The following is a 19551-nucleotide window of genomic DNA, read 5'->3' as shown; positions in this document are numbered from 1 at the left end:
CCTGCGAGCCAATCGGGGCGCAGCGGCTGCGGCGTCCGAACGCGGCGTCTCGTTTTTCCCGCGAAACTCGGCGGCGGAGCGTGGACGTCCTTGTGTGCCTGGACGTGCGGGAACGGGGAGGTGAGACCGGCGGGTCTGGCGGGGTGAGGGCCGGGGAGTGTGCAGGCGTCCGCACTTGAGGGCGCAGCAGGGTGGGCAGGGTCTCTCTTCTGGGAGGGCCGGGGTGCCCCCGCCCCGCGTTGGGAGCGAGCCCCCGGCCTGCTCCAGCTGTTTGTCCCCGCGCCAGGCGCAGTCATGTCGGGCTTCGACGACCCCGGCATCTTCTACAGCGACAGCTTCGGGGGGGACACAGCGGCCGACGAGGGGCAGGCCCGCAAATCGCAGCTGCAGAGGCGCTTCAAGGAGTTCCTGCGCCAGTACCGAGTGGGCACCGACCGCACCGGCTTCACCTTCAAATACAGGTGCGGGCTGGGGCGGGCCCGGAGGGAAGGTGGGCATGCACTCCCCCGGGTGAGGAGCAAGCACACCCAGTGCGAACACGCGTCTGCACTCAGAGCCTTCTAGTGTCCTAGAGCACGGATGGGGACACGGGCGCAGAGAGGTGAAGGAGCCTGTCCTAGGTCCGAGGATTTGGGTCCCAGCCGAAGCTTCATCCTGGCCGCACCAGTGTGATATTTGGCTTTGTACATTTTATACCTGAAGTTAACTTTTGAGTGGCCACCTGTTGAGTGGACCCCTAATAACCATCTAGAAGTTCTTGGGCCCTTTGGTTCTTTATCCAGGACTCGCTCTTCACTTCCTCCTTGTTGTTGTCCTGTGTCCTGTCTCTATGATGCCTCCTAAACTCAAGTTCTCTGCGTGTGCAAAAGGTGAAGATGGTTGTCAGGATTTATTTCACTTACGCATTCATTCCAGTCTTGCAACTTCTGTTGATCAGCACCTGCTGTGTGCCAGGCACTGTTCAGGTGCTGGGCTAACCACTGAACCCGCTCTTAGTCATTGTCTAACCTGTGGCATCATGCCAAATCCTCGTAGGCCCAGCCTCTATCTCTAGCACCTTAAAATGCAGAGAAAAGTGAATTTGTGGGTCCAGGCTTGGGCGCGGCCAATTATTAGCTGAATGACTTCCAAGTAACAGACTCTCTGTGTCATCAGTAAATGGACGTCAGCAGTTCTGCCTCCCGTTTATTCTTGTACCAGCTGACATTGGCCATGTGTGTGCCAGGCATTGTGTCTAGGCACTGAGATACGGAGATGAAGAGACTCTGTACTCCTCACTCTTTAGAAGCTCAGAGGTCAGTGCAGCTCCTGAGTCAGTGGGGGCAAGGCATAGAGGTCAAGAGATAAATTACAAGGTGACAGTTGCCTCAAAGGAGGAACATGAGGGACGGCTTCCAGAGGAGCCCAAGTTGACCCTCGGCTGAGAGAAGAGTTTCAGGTGTGGAGGGCATTTCCGATAGGAGCAGTTGCATGTCTGGGTGGAGAGGTATGGGTGGCCTGTTAATAGCAAGGTGCTTTCTGGGCCAGGATGGCCATTTCGTGTGGCCCTGGCACATAAGGTCGGAGGGGATAAGGTCTGAGATGAGTCTGAGGAGAGGCCTCTGCGTAGCATAGGTTAGTGGTCCCTAAGTGTGTTTTGGGACAATAGTCCCATGGGATGCTCTGTAAAAAGTCTATCTGGTGGTTGATAAGACAGACACACTGTTATCTGTGGTCTCCAAGTTTGAGCCTTGTGCTTTGTTAGTCTCTGAGAGAAACTAAAAGGCACCAGGGGGTCCTGCAGGGAAAGAACGGAGTCTCCCAAACTGACCTGTGCACACAGCCCTGTCTTTACGTGTTGAAATCACCTTCAGCCATCTTGTGGACTGTTTCCACGGAGCTGTTTTTGGAGGATGCCTCTATGGGCAGCTGCGAGCCTCTGCAGGGTTATGTCACAGAGTCGCCTGGAACTTGATGTGTGTTTGGGAAGAGGAGTGGGAGTAGTGGTGGCAATGGTGTGGGCAAATGTGCGGTGCAGGTGCACTTCAGCCAGTGTTGATTTCCTCTTCTCTGCACCCTGCCCTGCCCCCACCCTGCTACCTGCCCACACCAGGGATGAGCTCAAGCGCCATTACAATCTGGGGGAGTACTGGGTCGAAGTGGAGGTGGAGGACCTGGCCAGCTTCGACGAGGACCTGGCCGACTACTTGTACAAGCAACCGGCCGAGCACTTGCAGCTGGTGAGTGGGACCCCATCCTTGAGTCCCCCAGGTTCCTGGTCCTGTTCTGGTCACCGACAGTTGTCGCCTTCCTCTTCTCCAGCTAGAGGAAGCTGCCAAGGAGGTGGCTGATGAGGTGACCCGGCCCCGGCCCACGGGCGAGGAGGTGCTCCAGGACATTCAGGTCATGCTCAAGTCGGATGCCAGCCCGTCCAGCATTCGTAGCCTCAAGGTGGGTCCACTTAGAGGCTGGTCGGAGGGTGACGGTGGCTGCTGCATGGTGTGTAGGAGCTTCAGGCCCCGGCCAGACCTGAGTGCCAGCTGTGTGACCCTGAGCAGCTCACTCAGCCTCTCTGAGCCCCTTTCTTCCCCGGTAAAATTAACTCACTGGACAAGTGAGTTCCTCCTGTTGGCAAGGCGTTGAGTCAGGTCGTGGAGAAACGATGTTGAACTAAACAACAAGTTCCTGTTCTTGTGAACTTTATATCCTCCCAGGAGGTGTGTGTGGGGGGGAACCTGAGTAAACCAGTGAATGTCACCCGTGATGGTTGCAGATGATCTTAAGTGCAGTGGAAGAAATTGGGGTCGGGGGGTGGCCCTCTGGGAAAGACAGAGAAGGCTTCCTTGGTGGAGAACCACCTGAGCGGGCAGACAACTGGGAGAGCACCCGAGGGAGGCGGAGGATAGCCCTTGCAAAGCCTGAGGGGCGAGGAGGGCTTGGTTATGTTCAAGGCTGTGTTGAAGAACAGCCAGCGTGGCTAAAGAGTGATTGGGAAGCAGGAGGGGTTGGCAGAGCCAGCTGTCATCCAGGTGTTTGTTTTCTTAAAGGTTTTATTTATTTATTTGAGAGCCAGTGCAAGCGAGCGTGAGTGTGGGGGGGAGGAGCAAGGGAGAGAGACAAGCACACTAGACTCCCCACTCAGCACAGAGCTCGGAATGGGGCCTGATCATGACCTGATCCTGAGCTGAAAGCAAGAGTCAGTCGTCCCAATCGACTGAGCCACCCAGGGGTGCCCCAGGTGTTGATTTGTTTTAATCGACAACTACTAAAGGCTGCTACCCCCCAGGTGCTGGGCTAGACCCTGACTATAAACAGACGGGACTTGCTTCTCACAGAGCTTATGAGGGGAGAACCAGAGCTTATAAGGGACATTGTGATGGCTTCAGGAGCCATGTACAGTCATGAAGAAAAGAGAAGAACGAGCTAAACGTGACAATGGCCGAGGGAGGTAGATGGTGGTCAGAAGAGGCCTCCGATGAAGTGATGTTGGAGTGAGTCTGAGTGATGCGTCGTCAGCTGCATGACAGCCCAAGGGAAGAGCATTCCAGGCTCCGGGAGAAGCAGGTGCAGAGGCACTGAGGTACGGACAGTGGCATGCTTCATGGAATAAGAAGCAGCCAGTGTGACCGGACCCCAGTGAGCGTGAGGGTTGGGGGAAGGGGCGAAGAGGCCTGAGGGCCAGGGCCTCTCCAGCCATAGGAAGGAGCTTGGATTCTATAGGAAGCACAGTAGGAAAGCAGCAGATGTTTAAGTAGAATGGGCCGATTCCATTTGCAAACAGTCCCTCTGGCTGCCATGTGGAGAATTGATAAAGTAGCAGGAGAGCAGTGAGCAGGAAGTGATGCTGGTCAGGACGTTAGTGGTTGTCGCGGGGCTCTTGTTAGAATCTAGGCAAGTGATGCGCATGCCTGTGCTCGGCACGCTCCACAGTGGGGCCCGAGTGTCACCCACTGAGCTAATGGCACCTCCTCGTCATGTGTTGCACCCAGAGGGCATGCTGTGGTCTTTGCTTGTGTCCCCACATCCTGCAGCTCTTTTGGGGCCCCTGTCAAGCTGCCTTTGTTTTGCACGATGGCAGGTGGTTCCTGAAGCAGGGCGGTGGGCTCTGGAGCTTGTGAGTTTTATCTGTTTTTCCAGCATGAGGGAGGGGCTCCATGACGATGTTTGGAATCAAGTTCAGTGTCACGCGTTTGCCTCTCTGTGGAAGTGGCATTGGACCTGCTTTGGGGGGCCAGCTGTTTGGTTAGGGAGCCAAGCCTCAGCTCCCCCCAGGGACACCTTCCTACTCTCAGCCTCGTTGGAGGACACAGTGAACGGCCTGTTTCAGCTGATGGGTTTCCTGTGATCTGGGAGGATCCCCCTCTAGAAGGATCACTTGTCGGGATGGCTTGGAGGGGCTGAGGCAAACCCGTCCTTTCCAGCTCGGGATTCTGGAGTGCCAGGATACCTGCAGCTTTGTAGCTTGTGTTCTAAAAAATCATGCTCTGTGGCAGCTCCAACAGTTCTGTGTCCCTGGGTCATGGCAGGCACGTCTGCCCTTACGTACTGCAGAGGGGGCCAGCCTCCTTCCTTCTCCACCCGCCACGTCCCAGGCTGCATGAACCCGTAGCCTGCCTGTCCCAGAGAAGCCCCTGGGAATGGGAAGAAAGTGATGAAAGGAACTTTTCTTGTGTTTTGTTTTGTCTTATGGAAAATTACACATGGAAATAGAATAGTGTAATGCATCTCATATACCTTCACCTGGGTTTAATGGTTAACGTTTTGCTTTATTTGCTATTTTTCTTTTTTTTGGTAAAGTACTTTTTTTTCATTTTTTTAAAAGATTTTATTTATTTATAAGAGAGAGAGTATGCGTGCCCACGAATGAGGGAAGGGGCAGAGGGAGAGGGAGAAGCCGACTCTCCCCGTTGAGCGCAGAGCCTGATGTGGGGCTCGATCCCAGGACCCAGAGATCATGACCGGAGCCAAAGTCAGACACTTAACCGACTGAGCCTCCCAGGCGACCTTGCTAAATTTTAAGTGAATTACAGAAGTGCCACTGTGTTCCTAAATACTTCAGCATGCACTAGAAAAAGATTTTCTAGAAGTGTGGGGTTTTTTTTTGTTTTTGTTTTTAAATTAAGTAGGCGCCACGCCCACTGTGGGGCTTGAACTCAAGACCCTGAGATCAAGAGTCACATGCTCTTCAGACTGAGCCAGCCGGGCACCCCAGAAAAAGAGATTTTTATCATAATCTCCGTTGTCCCTGTCTCCCTTTAACCAACCATGCTCTTGATGGCTCTGTTGCAGTCGGACATGATGTCGCACCTGGTGAAGATCCCTGGCATCATCATCTCGGCGTCCGGGGTCCGCGCCAAGGCCACCCGCATCTCCATCCAGTGCCGGAGCTGCCGCAACACGCTCAGCAACATCGCCATGCACCCGGGCCTGGAGGGCTACGCCCTGCCTAGGAAGTGCAACACGTGAGTGGGCCTTGCCGGGCCCAGCGGCTGGGGTGGGGGGGTGACGTCTGGGGGGAGATGGGAAGGGGGAGGACCGGCCTGCAGCAGGGCATGTGTCCCGTGGGAGTGGCACAGGCCCGTGCGCTGGGGCTCAGGGCTGGTGTCCTCCATTGGCGAGTTCTGTCCCCCCCAGGACTCCCAGACAACCTTTGTGGGGAACCCAGGGTTGGGAGGGAAAAGCAGTCCAGCGGAATGAGTCTGTCTGGAGGCTTGCTGGGGTGGCCAGCCCAGGAATACGGCAAGCTTGTGCATTTACACGTTGCCGTGGACCACGTTTGCTCTGCAGAGGCGGGGAGTATATGGCCTCTTGGCTCCTAAGACCGAATGTTTGCTCTCTGGCCCCTTACAGGAAATGAGCTCCACCCTTGATCTGAAGGCCCCGCCCCCTCTCTCAGGCTGCTCCTTGGCCTCTGTGGTCCCCCTCAGCTTCCTGACCTAAATGTTGCAGTGCCCCGGGGCTTAGCTACGCTGCTTTCTTTCTGCACTCGCTCCCTGGGTGATCTCGGGCTTTAAAGATGGTCCACACACAGAGGACACTCACACATGTGTCTCCCCTGAACTCCAGGGTCGGATCCGACTCCTGGCCGGCAGCCAGGTATCCCCATGTAGGTGTCCAGTGGACATTGCAGATTTGAACGCACCCCACACAGACCTGACCTCCATCCCACCCCCAGATCTCCCCTTCCACAGACCCTCCCCCGCACCCCAGATGGAAACACCATCTTTTCAGGTGCTCAGGCCCAAATCCTTGGTCTCAGAGTGTTTCTTCCTACTTGCATCTAGACAACTGAGAAGTCCTTTTACTTAGAGAATCAGGCCCTTTCTCACCACCTGGGCACGTCTGCCTTGCTCCATGCTGTTGTTCTCCCTCACTTGGAGTGGTCATCCCCCAGTCTCTTCTCCACCCCGCAGCTGGTGGAGAGGACTCTTTGTCCTGCAGGTGACCCAGTCATTTCCATGTCATCCAAAGTCAGGCGCTGTCCTGGCGTGCACGGCCCTCCGTGGTCCTCCTCCCTCTCTCACTGCCTCCCTCCTCTTCCTGCGATCACTGAGCACACTTCTGGCACAGAGCCTTTGAACGTGCTCTTTCCTCTGCCCTCTGCAGTCCTCGGTCTCACTTCCGTCAGCTTTCTCTTATGTCACCTCCCAGAGGTTCCTCCATCTTACACTCGGTGCACGCATACCCTGTCACTCTTCCCCACCCACCCAACAGCATGGGGCACTGCTGTCATTCTGTCACTTAGCCATTTGTTGGCTGGTTTTTTCAGTCTCCCCGGCGGCCCCTGACTAGAATGTGAGCTCTGTAAGAGCAGGGACTTCTGTTCCTCCTGGGTCCCTGGCCTGTAGAACAAGGTCTGGCACGGAGTGAGTGCTCTGCAGTAACACTGCTATGGTAGTTGAACCATGACTTCATTACATGGAGGTAAAAAGAGGCCTAGACCCTGAGAATGGTCTGTAGGTGCCCAGACCCTCACCACGAGATCCTGGGATTTGAGTGGGGGTTTCGTGAGGTCATTGGTGATTTGGCCCCTCTCCCTGTGGGGACACTGAGACCTCATGGGGGTTGAGAGTGTGACTTGTCTGTGTCCCATAAATTAATGGAGGAGCCAGGCCTGGAGCAGACCTCCCCACTCCTGATCTGGTTCATGGTCCCCCACAGAGCTGCCCTCCTTTTAAGGGCCTTGTTCAGCTTATCCCAGAGACCCTCAACTTGCTGCTGGCCGGATCTTGTCGCTGACTCTTGGGATGGACTCCCTGGGCTTTGGGTTCTCAGGGGAGCTCTGGTGACCCTTTCTCCTCCCCACCCCTGTACAGGGATCAAGCCGGGCGCCCCAAATGCCCACTGGACCCATATTTTATCATGCCTGACAAGTGCAAGTGTGTGGACTTCCAGACTCTCAAGCTGCAGGAGCTGCCTGACGCAGTGCCTCACGGCGAGATGCCCAGACACATGCAGCTCTACTGTGACAGGTGAAGCAGGCAGGGGCCGGGGCTGGGGCTGGGCATCCGCAGGGGCGGGTGGCCCTGGCCGAGGCCTGGTGAGCACGGTGGGAGGAGAGGAAAGCTCGGTCGGCAACACTTGGTTCACTGGAACACCGGTGCTTCCTGTACGTTTCTGCTCGCTCCATCTTCCCGAAATCAGCAAGGCACGTAGCCCCCGCTGTGCAGTTCCGGAGCCCCCTGGAACTCTTGAGAGGTTGATGGCTTCGTGAGCTTGGAGCCCGGGCCCTACCCGGAGAGTCCCTACAGCTGCAGCTCAGAGAGCCTCTGCTTGTCTGATGCCCCTGCCCCGCCTGTGCCCGGGGCTTTCTGATAACATCGTTCCTTGGATTTTGCTGACCGGTTGGGAAGGAGGAGAGGTGCTCGGCTGGGGTCTGGTCCTCTCGTGGCCACCTGGGAGGAAGGCTTGGAGATGTGACCGGGGTGCCGCAGCTGGATGTGCTTGCAGGTGTTCTGTGCTGCGTGTTTTCCTGAGCAGTGGGTCCAGAGCTTTTGTTAGCTTTGTCAGTGACGGTGGAAACGTGGAGGAGCCGGACAGGAGCAAGTTACATGAGCTGGCGAAGGCTCGGTTTCCTCAGCAGTAAAACGGGCGTGATGACCATCCTTAATCTCTAGTTAGGCTGCTGGGAGATGTTAATTGGAAAATGCACGTGTTTCGTACCGGTCCTTAATACGAATTAAGTACTTGATGTTTGTTAGGTTATTCTCCAAGTAGTCTAGTCTAGACGTAAGAGGTGGTATATGGGAAGGGGCTCCTGGGAGGAGCCCCAGTCCTTTAAGTGACCGACTCCTGATTTCGGCTCAGGTCATGACCTCAGGGTCGTGAGATCGAGCCCCGTGTCGGGCTCCGCACTGGGCATGGAGCCTGCTGAAGATACTCTCTTCCCGTCTCCAAAATAAGAAAAACAAAGTGGTGCATGGGAAGGGGCGCCCTAGGATCCTCTCAGGGCTGAAACTGTGACAGTGACGCTCCTTTGTGGGATGTGACTCTGGCATGTAAAGCACGTGTGGTCTGTTTCCTCACTTGATCCCACTATATGAGCAGGTCCGGTTACTCTGTCGCTGTCCCCTCCCCTTCCCTCAAGCTCAGAGAGGTACGGTGACTTCTTTGAGGTCACGCAGCTTCTAAATGGCAGAGTGCAGATGCGTGCACCAGTGTCCCTTCCGTGCCACACTGGTTCTCACTGGAGCGACTTGGAGACTCCTTGTTGCAGTGTCTTAGTTTTGAAAAGAGGACGTGGACGTCCAGAGGCAGGATGTACCCAAGCTCCTGGAGCCCCGAAGAGGCAGAAATGGTGGGGGGGGGCCCTTGCAGAGAGGCCAGGGGGCCCGAGGAGGAAGGCTTCCCCCGAGTTGGCCAAGGGGAGGCCCGTGGCGAGTCTGGCAGCATATATGGGGATGTGGCTTCTGAAGGCTGGGGTGGCTAGCACCAAGCCTCTCCTGGGGCCCCAACCAGCAAAACAAAAGAGCCCTTGAGGGCAGGGAAGGGTCAGGCCACCACCATGAGCAAGGGTGCTGAGCACCATCCTGTAGGCAGCTGAGCCATGCATGCTTGGAGGGGGGCCCTGAGGGATGGAGAGATCTGGAGTACAAATGCTAAGGTGGACTGTGAGTGTGACAGTGTGGGTGAGAGGGTCAGGAATTCGCTGTTCCCCCCCCCCCCCAGGCTCTCACTTTGTTTCTCCCTCCTCCCTGTCTCTTCAGGTATCTGTGTGACAGGGTTGTCCCTGGGAATAGGGTCACCGTCATGGGCATCTACTCCATCAAGAAGTTTGGCCTGACCTCCAGCAGGGGCCGTGACAGGGTGGGTGTGGGCATCCGGAGCTCCTACATCCGTGTCCTGGGCATCCAGGTGGACACAGATGGCTCTGGTGAGTTGGCTTTGGGGCCCGGCTGTGCTGTACCCTGGGCTGAGCCCCTGCCGTCTCTCTCCGAGATTATGGTCAGGCCTCCTGGTCTCCCTGTCCCCACCCTTCCCAGTGGTCCCTGAGGGCCTCTACGATCTGGCCCTCCAGCTCCTCACATCCCCCTTCCCCTCACTCCCTGGATGGTGAGCACAGGCCCACTCCTGGCAGGGAGACCTGGGCTCTGTCTCCTCAGGCTTATGCCGTCTGGGCTCTGAGGCCCTGCCTTGCAGGGAGCCCTGACCTGGCTGGGCAGGGTCTGCCTCACACAGCACTCACGTGCCCTCCCTCCCTGGCCCACCCAGGCCGCAGCTTTGCCGGGGCCGTGACCCCTCAGGAAGAGGAGGAGTTCCGACGCCTGGCCGCCCTCCCCAATGTCTATGAGGTCATCTCCAAAAGCATCGCTCCATCCATCTTCGGGGGCACAGACATGAAGAAGGCCATCGCCTGCCTGCTGTTTGGGGGTTCCCGCAAGAGGTGGGGTTCCAGTCCCACCAGATCTGGGGTGGGGGGTGACTTGGCCCATAGGAGGATGGCCGCCGATGGTCAGGACTTGAATGTTCTTCTCATTTTCCCGGGACCCTCAGCCTTGCCTGGTACTTCCAGGCCCTTTCCCCTACTCTGAGGCTTGCTCTCAGCCGGCTAGTGGCTAATCCATGCTCTCCTACCTGGCGGGATCCCCTCACCCGAACTAGGGGTGGATGGGGGAGGGGGGCCAGCAGCTGCAGTGGGGAGAGCTCTGGGCTTGGAGACTGGAGACCAGAGATTAAATCTCTGCCACTTTTTCCTGTGTGACCTTGGGCGAGAGACACTCCCTCTCTGGACCCAAGTTTCCATGGGAACAGGGCAGGTGAGAACCTGGTCCTCGCAGGACAGCCCATGTTGTGTTGAAACGAGAAAGTAGTAGAGCTAGGGAAGATAACGGTAAGATATCTGAGAAAGTAGTAGAGCTAGGGAAGATAACGTTACTAGTAGCTACCACATACTGGGCCTCACTGCACCCGGCCTTGCAAGCGCTTTCGTGTGTCTGACACCCAACCAGCCCTCACAGTCACCCTCAGAGGAAGCTCTGACCAAGTCCACTTTGGAGGTGAGGAAGTTGAGGCATGGAGAGCGAAAGGGACTTGCTGAGAGGCACATCAGTGGGGCCAGGATCCTGCCCGTCTGGTGCCGGTCGCACTGTGCTGTGCACGGGCTGCTGGGGGCTCCCCCTCTCCTTTCCAGCCACGAGGGCTCTCTGATCAGACCCTTAGCGTGTGTGCCCCGGCCCTGAGTGCCATGTTCTTGGCTGTCCCTGGCCTGGAGGCAAGTTCTCCATCGTTACCACGGGTGCGGCTGGGGACACGGCTGTGAACGAGGGTCTCAGCCCAGAGCCCCCGCCTGCCTGCGGCACCGAGGCTTGTGATGCGGGTTGTGGGGCCCACTGCCAGCCCTCCCTGTGGACCGGCCTGAGTCCCAGCCTGGCCCACCTGCCTGTCCTCCCCCAGGCTCCCCGATGGACTCACCCGCCGAGGAGACATCAACCTGCTGATGCTGGGGGACCCGGGCACGGCCAAGTCCCAGCTGCTAAAGTTTGTGGAGAAGTGTTCCCCCATAGGGGTGAGTGCCTGGGGACATGCCGCTCCGCTCGGCTGCCCCCTTAGGAGGGCAGGCTGCAGCCCAGGCCACCTGGTCCCTGGGCTTTCCATGGTGGGCCGGCTCACCAGAGTCTCTTCCTCGTTCTTCTTGGCTGCGGGTCAGGACGGCACAGAGAGGAGGAAGGGGACCAAAGGTGTGGGGTGGTTTGGGGCGGTGGGTGGAGCGCGGCCCGAGAGGCGGCGTGGGCTTTGGGTCTCAGCCTGGCCAGTAGCTAGCTGGCTGCCGGCCTTGAGCGGGTTGCCTCATCTCCCTGAGACTCCGTTTATCCACCTGCTAAATCTTGACATCGGTCAGCACCTGAAGATCAAGGACCAGGCACTGCTTGCAGCGCATTGCTTTGGTTTACTGGCCTAACGTTCCGCTCACTGTGCGGTGGGTGCTGTGACCCCTTTAAATAAAGGAGGAAACTGGGGTACAGAATAGCTCAGTCTTGCCCAGGGTCCCACAGCGAGTAAGTGCAAGCACAGGGATTTGACCCCGAGTGTGTGGTTGGTGGGGTCCTCTGTGCTGTGATCGGTGGGCCTGGGGGCTCAGAGTGGGGCGAAGATGACCCAGCAGGACAGGGCTGTGTGGGGGGAGGTGTGATCTGGGGGATCAGAAGTGCCAGGCGTTCATGCCATAGCCGTGTGATAGAGACCCACGGGTGCTGCTATATGGGCCATGGGGGTGGTGTCCCGTTTTCTGGCTGCCCTGGTTAAAAACTAAAAGGAGCAGATGAAATTAATTATAATATTTTATCTGAAGTGTTACTGTTTTAGCCTATAGGTTAATAGAACACCACGGCATGCTTTACATTGTCTTTCTTGAAGCGCTGTTGAAGGCGTGTGTGTTTTACACTCTAAGCCCACCACCACAACTTCCTCACCTCCAACTTCCTCACCCACTTGCCAGGGTGGCGGCTTGTGGTGCGTGGGTCTGTACAAAGATGACAAGGGACTGGGGAGGGGGACGGTTCTCCTTAGGAGTCAGGAGTCCCCATCCCGGCCCTCAGGCCTCCTGGAAGTGTGGCATTCCTCTCCTCTGGGCCGCAGTTTGCTCATCTGAGAGCGGGCCCCTGAGCGCTGCTTCACAGGGCTGTGGTAGGGCTCAGCTGACCGTGGATGTGGACGCCCCCTGGAGGAGAACCTCCAGGCCAGACCGGTGCCCAGGGCGGCCTTCCCACCCGAAGGGAGGAGCACGGGTTCTATTCTGGGCTCGGCAGCCAGCTTTGATGTGTGACCTTGGGCAAGCCACATCAGTCTGGGCCCTTGACTCACTGGAGCTGGGTGATGTCCTGATGCCACCCTCCCCTCCCCCATCCCCCAGGTGTACACCTCTGGGAAAGGCAGCAGTGCGGCCGGCCTGACAGCCTCAGTGATGAGGGACCCCTCGTCCCGGAACTTCATCATGGAAGGCGGAGCCATGGTCCTGGCTGATGGGGGGGTTGTCTGTATTGACGAGTTTGACAAGGTGGGTCTGAGGGTGAGGTGGTGGCCGAGAGGTGGGTGGCACCTTGTGGTCATGGGGCCAGAGGTGTGGCCTCCTGGGCTGGGACAGCAGAAACTACCTCTGACTTGGAGACTGGTGTTTGGTCCTGGGCCTGTCATTAGAGGGAAGTAGTTGAACCTCTCTGAGCCTCAGTTTCCCTATCTGGAGAGAGGGGAGAGGAGAGCCAAGCCCACCTGGCTCGTTGTCACCAAGGTGAGAGGCCACCTGATTCCTGCCATGGGCCAGGCATAGAGTCGGGACTTGGGACCGGTCGCTACTGTAGATCTCCGGCTGCCCAGCTCTCCCGCCCCCTTGCCCAGGCCTCACAGACGTTTCTGCCCCACACAGATGCGGGAAGACGACCGAGTGGCGATCCACGAGGCCATGGAGCAGCAGACCATCTCTATAGCCAAGGTGTGTGGCTGCCATCCGGCCTGGCCCGGCCACGTGGAGGGTGCTGGCCCGGGGCCGCGATCGGGCCCTGGGCTGGGCCCCGTTTGCCCCGGTCTCTGCTGGCTGCAGCAGCCGGCCTGTGCGAGCGTGTGCATGGGAGAGACTCATGTGTACGTGGGAGACACGCGTGCCCAGGGTCTCATCTCTCTTGTCTGCTCCCCTCTCTCTGCCTCTCAGGCTGGGATCACCACCACCCTCAACTCCCGCTGCTCCGTCCTGGCTGCCGCCAACTCGGTGTTCGGTCGCTGGGATGAGACGAAGGGGGAGGACAACATCGACTTTATGCCCACCATCTTGTCCCGCTTTGACATGATCTTCATCGTCAAGGACGAGCACAATGAAGAGAGGGATGTGGTGCGTCTGGAGCTGGCTGGGGCTGCGGGAGCCAGGCCCACAGTTCTGGGGGAGGGTAAACAAGGGGCTTGGCCCAAAGTCCTGCCCATCAGACTTGCCTGTAAGTAGGCAGCCCAGGGTGGTGGCCTGGGGCGGGTAGGAGGCTGCGGCCTGCAGGGAACGCTGGACTAGGGGTCCAGAGTCCTGCCTCCTGCCGGGGCTGTGCTGTGCAGTTGGGTAAATCATTCTCTCCCTGGGCCTCAGCGCCTTGTATACGAAACAGGGGAGTTGACCTTTGCAAGTGATAGAACCCCAACTCCGGTCAGAATGTCTCTGGAAGGAACAGAATGGCTTATGGAATGGGCAAGCCTAGAGGTGTGAGGCCCACCTGGATCCGGGGCTCGATGGCCCCAGAGCTCTCGGTTTCTGCCCCTCCGCTCTGCCTCCCTTGCTGGAGACCTATTCTCAGGCAGCTGGTCTCCTTATGGCGGCAGATAAGGCCCTGGCAGCTGTGGGATTTTGTCTAATCAGCTCATAGCTCACAAGGAAAGGGGCCTCCTCCTTTCCATGAGTTCTCACCCTCCCTCCCTGCCTGTGCAACTTCTGTGTTGGGACCTATGCTCAGGAGGGCCTGCGGGCTGACCCAGTGTCCCCTCTGCGCCCCCAGATGCTGGCCAAACATGTCATCACTCTGCACGTGAGTGCACTGACCCAGACCCAGGCCGTGGAGGGTGAGGTCGACCTGGCCAAGCTGAAGAAGTTCATTGCCTACTGCCGAGCGTGAGTCCTGGACGCGGGCCCCGCGGGAGTGAGGTGGCCCAGCTCTCCTGGGGGAGAGAACCCTGAAGCCTGGGCCTGCCTCTCACACAGGGTGCCTGAGATGAGGCCCTGCTTACAATTTCAGCTCGGCCCCTTTGTGACCTTGCATAGGTTGCTCTGTGGCTCTTGGGCTCCGTTTCCCCATTTGCTAAAACAAGGGTGTGGGAACTAGAAGGTCTCACCGACCCCCGGGACTCTCCCATGCAGGGAGGCACTGCAGTGCGGACAGTGTGGCTGCGGGCTCTGGGTAGCGTCCGCCCCCACTGTGTGACCTGGGCCAAGTCAGGTGACCCCTGAGCCTCGCTTTCCCTGGACTGGTGTGGCCTGGGGTTTTCCTGAGGACTGCACAGATGATTGAGAGCTTGGCCGAGCCCTGCACGGAGGAAACATTCAGGAAATGGCAGCTGCGACTTCTAGTCTTTTTTGTGTGTGTGAGTGCGACTTCTAGTCTTGTTTCGCTCACACATTGCCGATAACAGTAACCATGCGTATGGTCACTGTTCTGTGCCAGGCATTCCTCTGAGTGTTTCACGTGTAACTGAGCTTTCGCCCTGTCCCGAAGCCTTTGAGGGTGCTGTAGTGAGCCATTCTACAGGTGGGGCTGAGGCAGAGAAGTGGGGGGAAAAGAAAGGTTAGGTGACTCGTCCAAGGTCCTAAGTGGGAGGGAGCAGAGCCAGGATTTGAACCCAGGGACCCGGCCCCAGAGGCCACGCTGTTAGCCCCAGCGCCGAGAGCCTGCACGCGCCCTCAGCTGTCTCTTGTTGGAGGTGGAAACTGAGGGCAGGGAATCTTCAAGAACCCCCCCAGTGGGAAGTGAGGCGCTGTATTCAGGTGGGTCCTGAACTCACCCCCTCCTTTGGGGTCCCGAGCAGTGTGCTGCCCAGCAGTCCTGGGTCCTCGTCCTGGTTCTGAATCTTTAGTGCTCTGTCCTCAGGGGCTTGGCCCCAGCTGTGTCTCGCCCCACCTTGATGCCAGGTCCTGGGCAGCCTTGGGGAGTTGACTCCCTCCTTCCGGCCTCTGTCTTCTCATCCTCAGGATGAGGGTGGGATTAGGTGATCTCAACATTCCCCTTAATGAGTGACTGTCACTGGCTGGGGGACACGGTGGGTGCCCCCAGATTCCTTCCTGGCCTCATGACAGCTGTCCCCCACCGTCCTGCAGGAAGTGTGGCCCCCGGCTGTCGGCAGAGGCTGCAGAGAAACTGAAGAACCGGTATATCATCATGCGAAGTGGAGCCCGTCAGCATGAGCGGGACATCGACCGCCGCTCCAACATCCCCATCACCGTGCGGTGAGCAGGCGCAGGAGGGCCGGACCCAGGCGGGCTGGATGGGCCTCAGTTTACAAAGCAGGGTGTGCCTAGCAAGCCCTGGGCCAGGGTCCCTTGCTGACCACAGTGTAGGCCCGTAGTATGGGCTGTTGGCCAGGGAGGCTTTTGGGAGTTTATATAAACAGTGGCCTCTCTGATTATATGTACGTCTTGGCTTGTTTTAAGGTTGAGAAAACCTGGAACCCTGTTTTGTGACTTTTGTCTGGCTTTCCTCATTGCAGGGAAGCCTGAGGGTGAGGAAAGGGTCCAGTCATGGGAGTTACGAGACCTGGCTTCTAGACTCTGGCCTGTTGTGTGACAGCAGGGAAATTGCTTTCCTTCTCTGGACCTGCTTTCATAGTTCTTAAACTCCTCTTCTTGTGAGTTTATACAGTAGAGTATAGCGATTAGGAGCTTGGACCTACCTGGGCTGCATCCTGCTGCCAGCGCTGATGAGTTAGAAGTGAATTTGGTTGTATGTAATGGAAAACCCAAATAAAGAAGAGTAAACAAATTGGAAGCTTATTTCTCTCTTAGGGAATCCACAAAACGTTTCAACTTAGAACTTCTCGGCCACACCTTAGTCACATAGACGCACCTAGATGTAGGAGAGGCTGGGAAATGTGTCATAGCTGGGTGCCACGTGCTGGAGTCAAAATTGGTTCCATTACTGAGGAGGAAAGGGAGACGGGTCATGGGGACCGCAGGCAGTCTCCCCGTGGCCTTCCTACGTTGGGCAGGCACCTCCCTGACAGTAGCGCGGGTCGGGGGCGGGGAGTGAGCTGAGGCCACCTCGTCGCTCCCGTGCAGGCAGCTGGAGGCCGTCGTGCGCATCGCGGAGGCCCTCAGCAAGATGAAGCTGCAGCCCTTCGCCATGGAGGCCGACGTGGAGGAGGCTCTGCGGCTCTTCCAGGTGTCCACACTGGACGCTGCCATGTCCGGCACTCTGTCAGGTGAGCAGACGCAGGGGCACGGGCCGAGGGTCCCGGCTCGGGGTCCCGGGGGGCCGGGCGGCATCCTGGGGGCCTGGAGCATTGGTTGCTCCTGTGCGGTTGCCCAGCGTCTCTGAGCTTCCTCTTGGCGGTCAGCCACCCTTCCCCGTTCTGCCCCCAGCCGTTTTCCTCCCAGATGAGAAGCAGCAGCTTCTCTTCCAGACCCTTGAACACAACCGTCTGGACCTCGTTAATCGTTAAGGATTGTAATTTTGTCATTGTCTGAGAATGCTAGCACTCTGCTTGTGACCTCATAACCATTTTGAGCGCTTCCAAAGCTCTTTCCCTCATTTGACTTCCAGCTGCCTTCCAGAAGCCAGCTGGGCACTTAGAAATAAGATGGACACTCAGAGGCCTTTTTGTGGTGCCGGGATGGCCGTTTGCCTAGCTAGAATGCAGCTCTCTCGACCCATAGGCCAGTGTCGGTCAAACTGCTGTCAGTCCCACTACCTGCTTCAGGCTCAGCCTTCCAACAGATTTTTCTGGAGCACTGACCATGTGCCAGGCTCTCCTGGGATAGATCCATTCCTTCACCCGGTGGGGTGTGGTATTTGCCAGACGCTGTTCCAGGTGTTGGGGTATAAGAGGGAATAGATCTCCAAGTTCCTGCCTTGTGGGCCTCTCATTCTAAGTGGGGGGAGAGAGAGCAAAGGCAGATTGATCAGGTTCAGGCAGTCAAAAGTTGGGGGGGCGGATTCTGGCAGGCCAGGTGTGTTGGAGGAGGATTGGATGCTTCTGCATCAGGGGGTTGGTCAGGACGGCCTCACTGCGGAGGGGACATAGAGGCAGTGGTGTGAGATGAGGACATAAGGCTCTGTGTGTGTGGGGGGGGTGGGGGATGTAGAGAACCTTCTAGGTAGAGGGAAGGCTCAGTGCCATGCCTCCAAGGAGGGGGCAGTCTTGGCAGGTTCGAGGGCCAGTGTGGCTGGTACCTTGGGTGGTGAGAGGGATCATTCCCACCCTCCCCTTGGCGAAGACTGTCTCTGCCCAGGAGGGGATTTCTGTCCTGTGAGACATTTACCAACGGAGAGCTCTCTCGGATGCTGATGCATGGAGGTCAGGTGTGATTTGGGACAGTGGAATTTGAGTTGGGCCTTGTAGGCTGTGTAGGAGTTTGCCTTGCAGACCCCTTTCAACCTGGAGCCTTGAAGTCCGTCCCAGTGGCTTCACTGACTATGCCCCACCCTCTCCTTAGCTGAAACCCCAAGGCATCTATCTGTAGGCCTTGGTCACCCTGCATTAGTAGTTGGAAGTCAGGAGCCTCCTGCTGGCCTGGACTCCCTGGGGTGCCTTGCCTCCCTCCTGTGTCACAGGGGGCTTCAGCTGTCTGAGATCTGCTTCTCCTGGAACTTTGTCCCTGCTGCCTGACGGGCCAGAGACATGTGTTCCCACAAGTCAGCTCCTGTCCCTCCTCAGAGCCCTCTACTGGCTGCTCCCCCAGAATCAAAGCAAAACCCGTGCCATGGCCTAGGGGTCCCCAGGAGCTGACCCCTGACCCCTGGTCTGGCCACGTCCCTAGCCCCTGGACTGGGTTTTGAACGAAGTCAGGTTTCTGCCTCCCTGCCTTTGCACCTGCCTTTCCCTCTGTCTAGAGCATCCTTTCGCACAGGTGTGCCTCGTCCCCTGGCTTCAGGGCTCTGCTGAGCCATCTGCTCAGGCCTGTGCTATCCCCCACATGTTCCCCTTCTTTGAGCTGTTTCTTCTTTTTTTTTTTTTAAGTTTTTCTTCTGAGTCCTCTTTCTTGGCTCAGGGGCCTTGTCTCTCCAGGCCTCTGCCCCACCACGGGCAGACTGAGATCCGTGGCACCCCGTTCCCACCCAGCTATCTCTCTCTGCCCACAGGGGTGGAGGGCTTTACCAGCCAGGAGGACCAGGAGCTGCTGAGCCGCATCGAGAAGCAGCTTAAGCGCCGCTTTGCCATCGGCTCCCAGGTGTCCGAGCACAGCATCATCCAGGACTTCACCAAGCAGGTAGGCCTTCCCTGGGGCCTGGAAGCGGGGCCAGGGGGCGTCTCCTGCTCACTTCCGTAGCCTGCTTCCCACCTCCCCAGCAGCCGTGTCCTGTGGCTCAACAGACAGCCCTGGGATGGGGACAGGGCAGCTGTTTCTTGTCCTGGACCTGTTCCTGTCATTTGTCCCCTAGGGACTGCTTCAGTCTGGGGAGGGGGCACTTATCTGTCCCATTAGGGGAGAGGACAGGGGGCTGGCGTTCTGGTAGAACCACAGTCAGGCTCCCCTAGCCCTTCCCATCGATCCCTTCCCCCACTGCCTGGCTTTTATGGGGCTGGGGGCGGGGGCAGAGCCAGGAGAGTGAGCCGTCCAGCTCCTGGAGGACAATGCTCTTGACCCCAGAGAGAGAGGAGTGGGGCTTTCTAGATGCTGTGGAGAACTGCTTCTGTCTTTAAAACCACAGGAACAGTCCACCAGTTTCTGGTTTCAGCTCCTCTTCATGTACGTCATCTTGCTTCAGTCTTTAGAGCACTTTCGGGCAGTAGGTGGGACTACGCCCATTCTGTAGGCGAGCAGACCGAGGCTTAGAGAAGTGTAGGGTGTCAGGAGCTTGGGTTCTGGAGTCAGGTGGACTCCGTTGAAGTCCCAGCTCTGCCACTTAATTGCTGTGTGACTTTGAGCAAGTGACTTCGCCTCTCTGCGCCTCAGCTCCTCCCCTGTAAGACGGGAGTAATCAGCGGACTAGCCGCACGGGGAGGGAGTGAGTTGATGTACAGAACAGTGCCTGGCATGTTGTAGGTGCTAAGGACGTGGGAGCTCTTCTTAGGAAGGACGGAGACGGGTGTGAAGGCCTTTTCTAAACCAGAATGTTCTCTGGGAGCAGGGAGGTTAGGAGAGCCCAGAGGGTGAGCCAGCGGGGTGTTCTGGGGTCCCCTCGGGAGGCACGCTCCCGCATCTGGCCTTGTGTCCGTAGAAATACCCGGAGCACGCCATCCACAAGGTCCTGCAGCTCATGCTACGACGGGGCGAGATCCAGCATCGTATGCAGCGCAAGGTCCTCTACCGCCTCAAGTGAGCCCCCGTGGCCCCATGGACTTGCCCAGGCCTTCTGCGCGTCACCCCCCCACCCCCCGGGGAGCCTCCCCCACCCCCCACCGCCTCAAGTGAGCCGCCGTGGCCCCACGGGCTTGCCTAGGCCTCCTGCGCAT

General features: G+C 57.8%; 1 protein-coding gene across 1 annotated transcript; it reads left to right on the top strand.

Moving 5' to 3' along the window:
* MCM5 (minichromosome maintenance complex component 5) lies at positions 1-19495 on the top strand. The gene is made up of 17 exons (XM_021687616.1): positions 1-120; positions 287-461; positions 2093-2219; positions 2302-2430; positions 5269-5441; positions 7296-7451; positions 9186-9352; positions 9691-9862; positions 10873-10984; positions 12329-12472; positions 12839-12904; positions 13121-13297; positions 13944-14056; positions 15257-15385; positions 16214-16356; positions 18237-18364; positions 19317-19495. Exons 2-17 carry the CDS (start codon positions 295-297, stop codon positions 19416-19418), a joined length of 2205 nt encoding a protein of 734 aa, XP_021543291.1. The 5' UTR covers positions 1-120; positions 287-294; the 3' UTR covers positions 19419-19495.
* The last annotated feature ends 56 nt before the right edge of the window (positions 19496-19551 follow it).

This window comes from Neomonachus schauinslandi, chromosome 5 (genome assembly GCF_002201575.2).
Source record: "Neomonachus schauinslandi chromosome 5, ASM220157v2, whole genome shotgun sequence".
NCBI lineage: Eukaryota > Metazoa > Chordata > Mammalia > Carnivora > Phocidae > Neomonachus > Neomonachus schauinslandi.
Note: the sequence above shows the minus strand (reverse complement) of the source record. Positions and strands in the feature narration are given on the sequence as shown.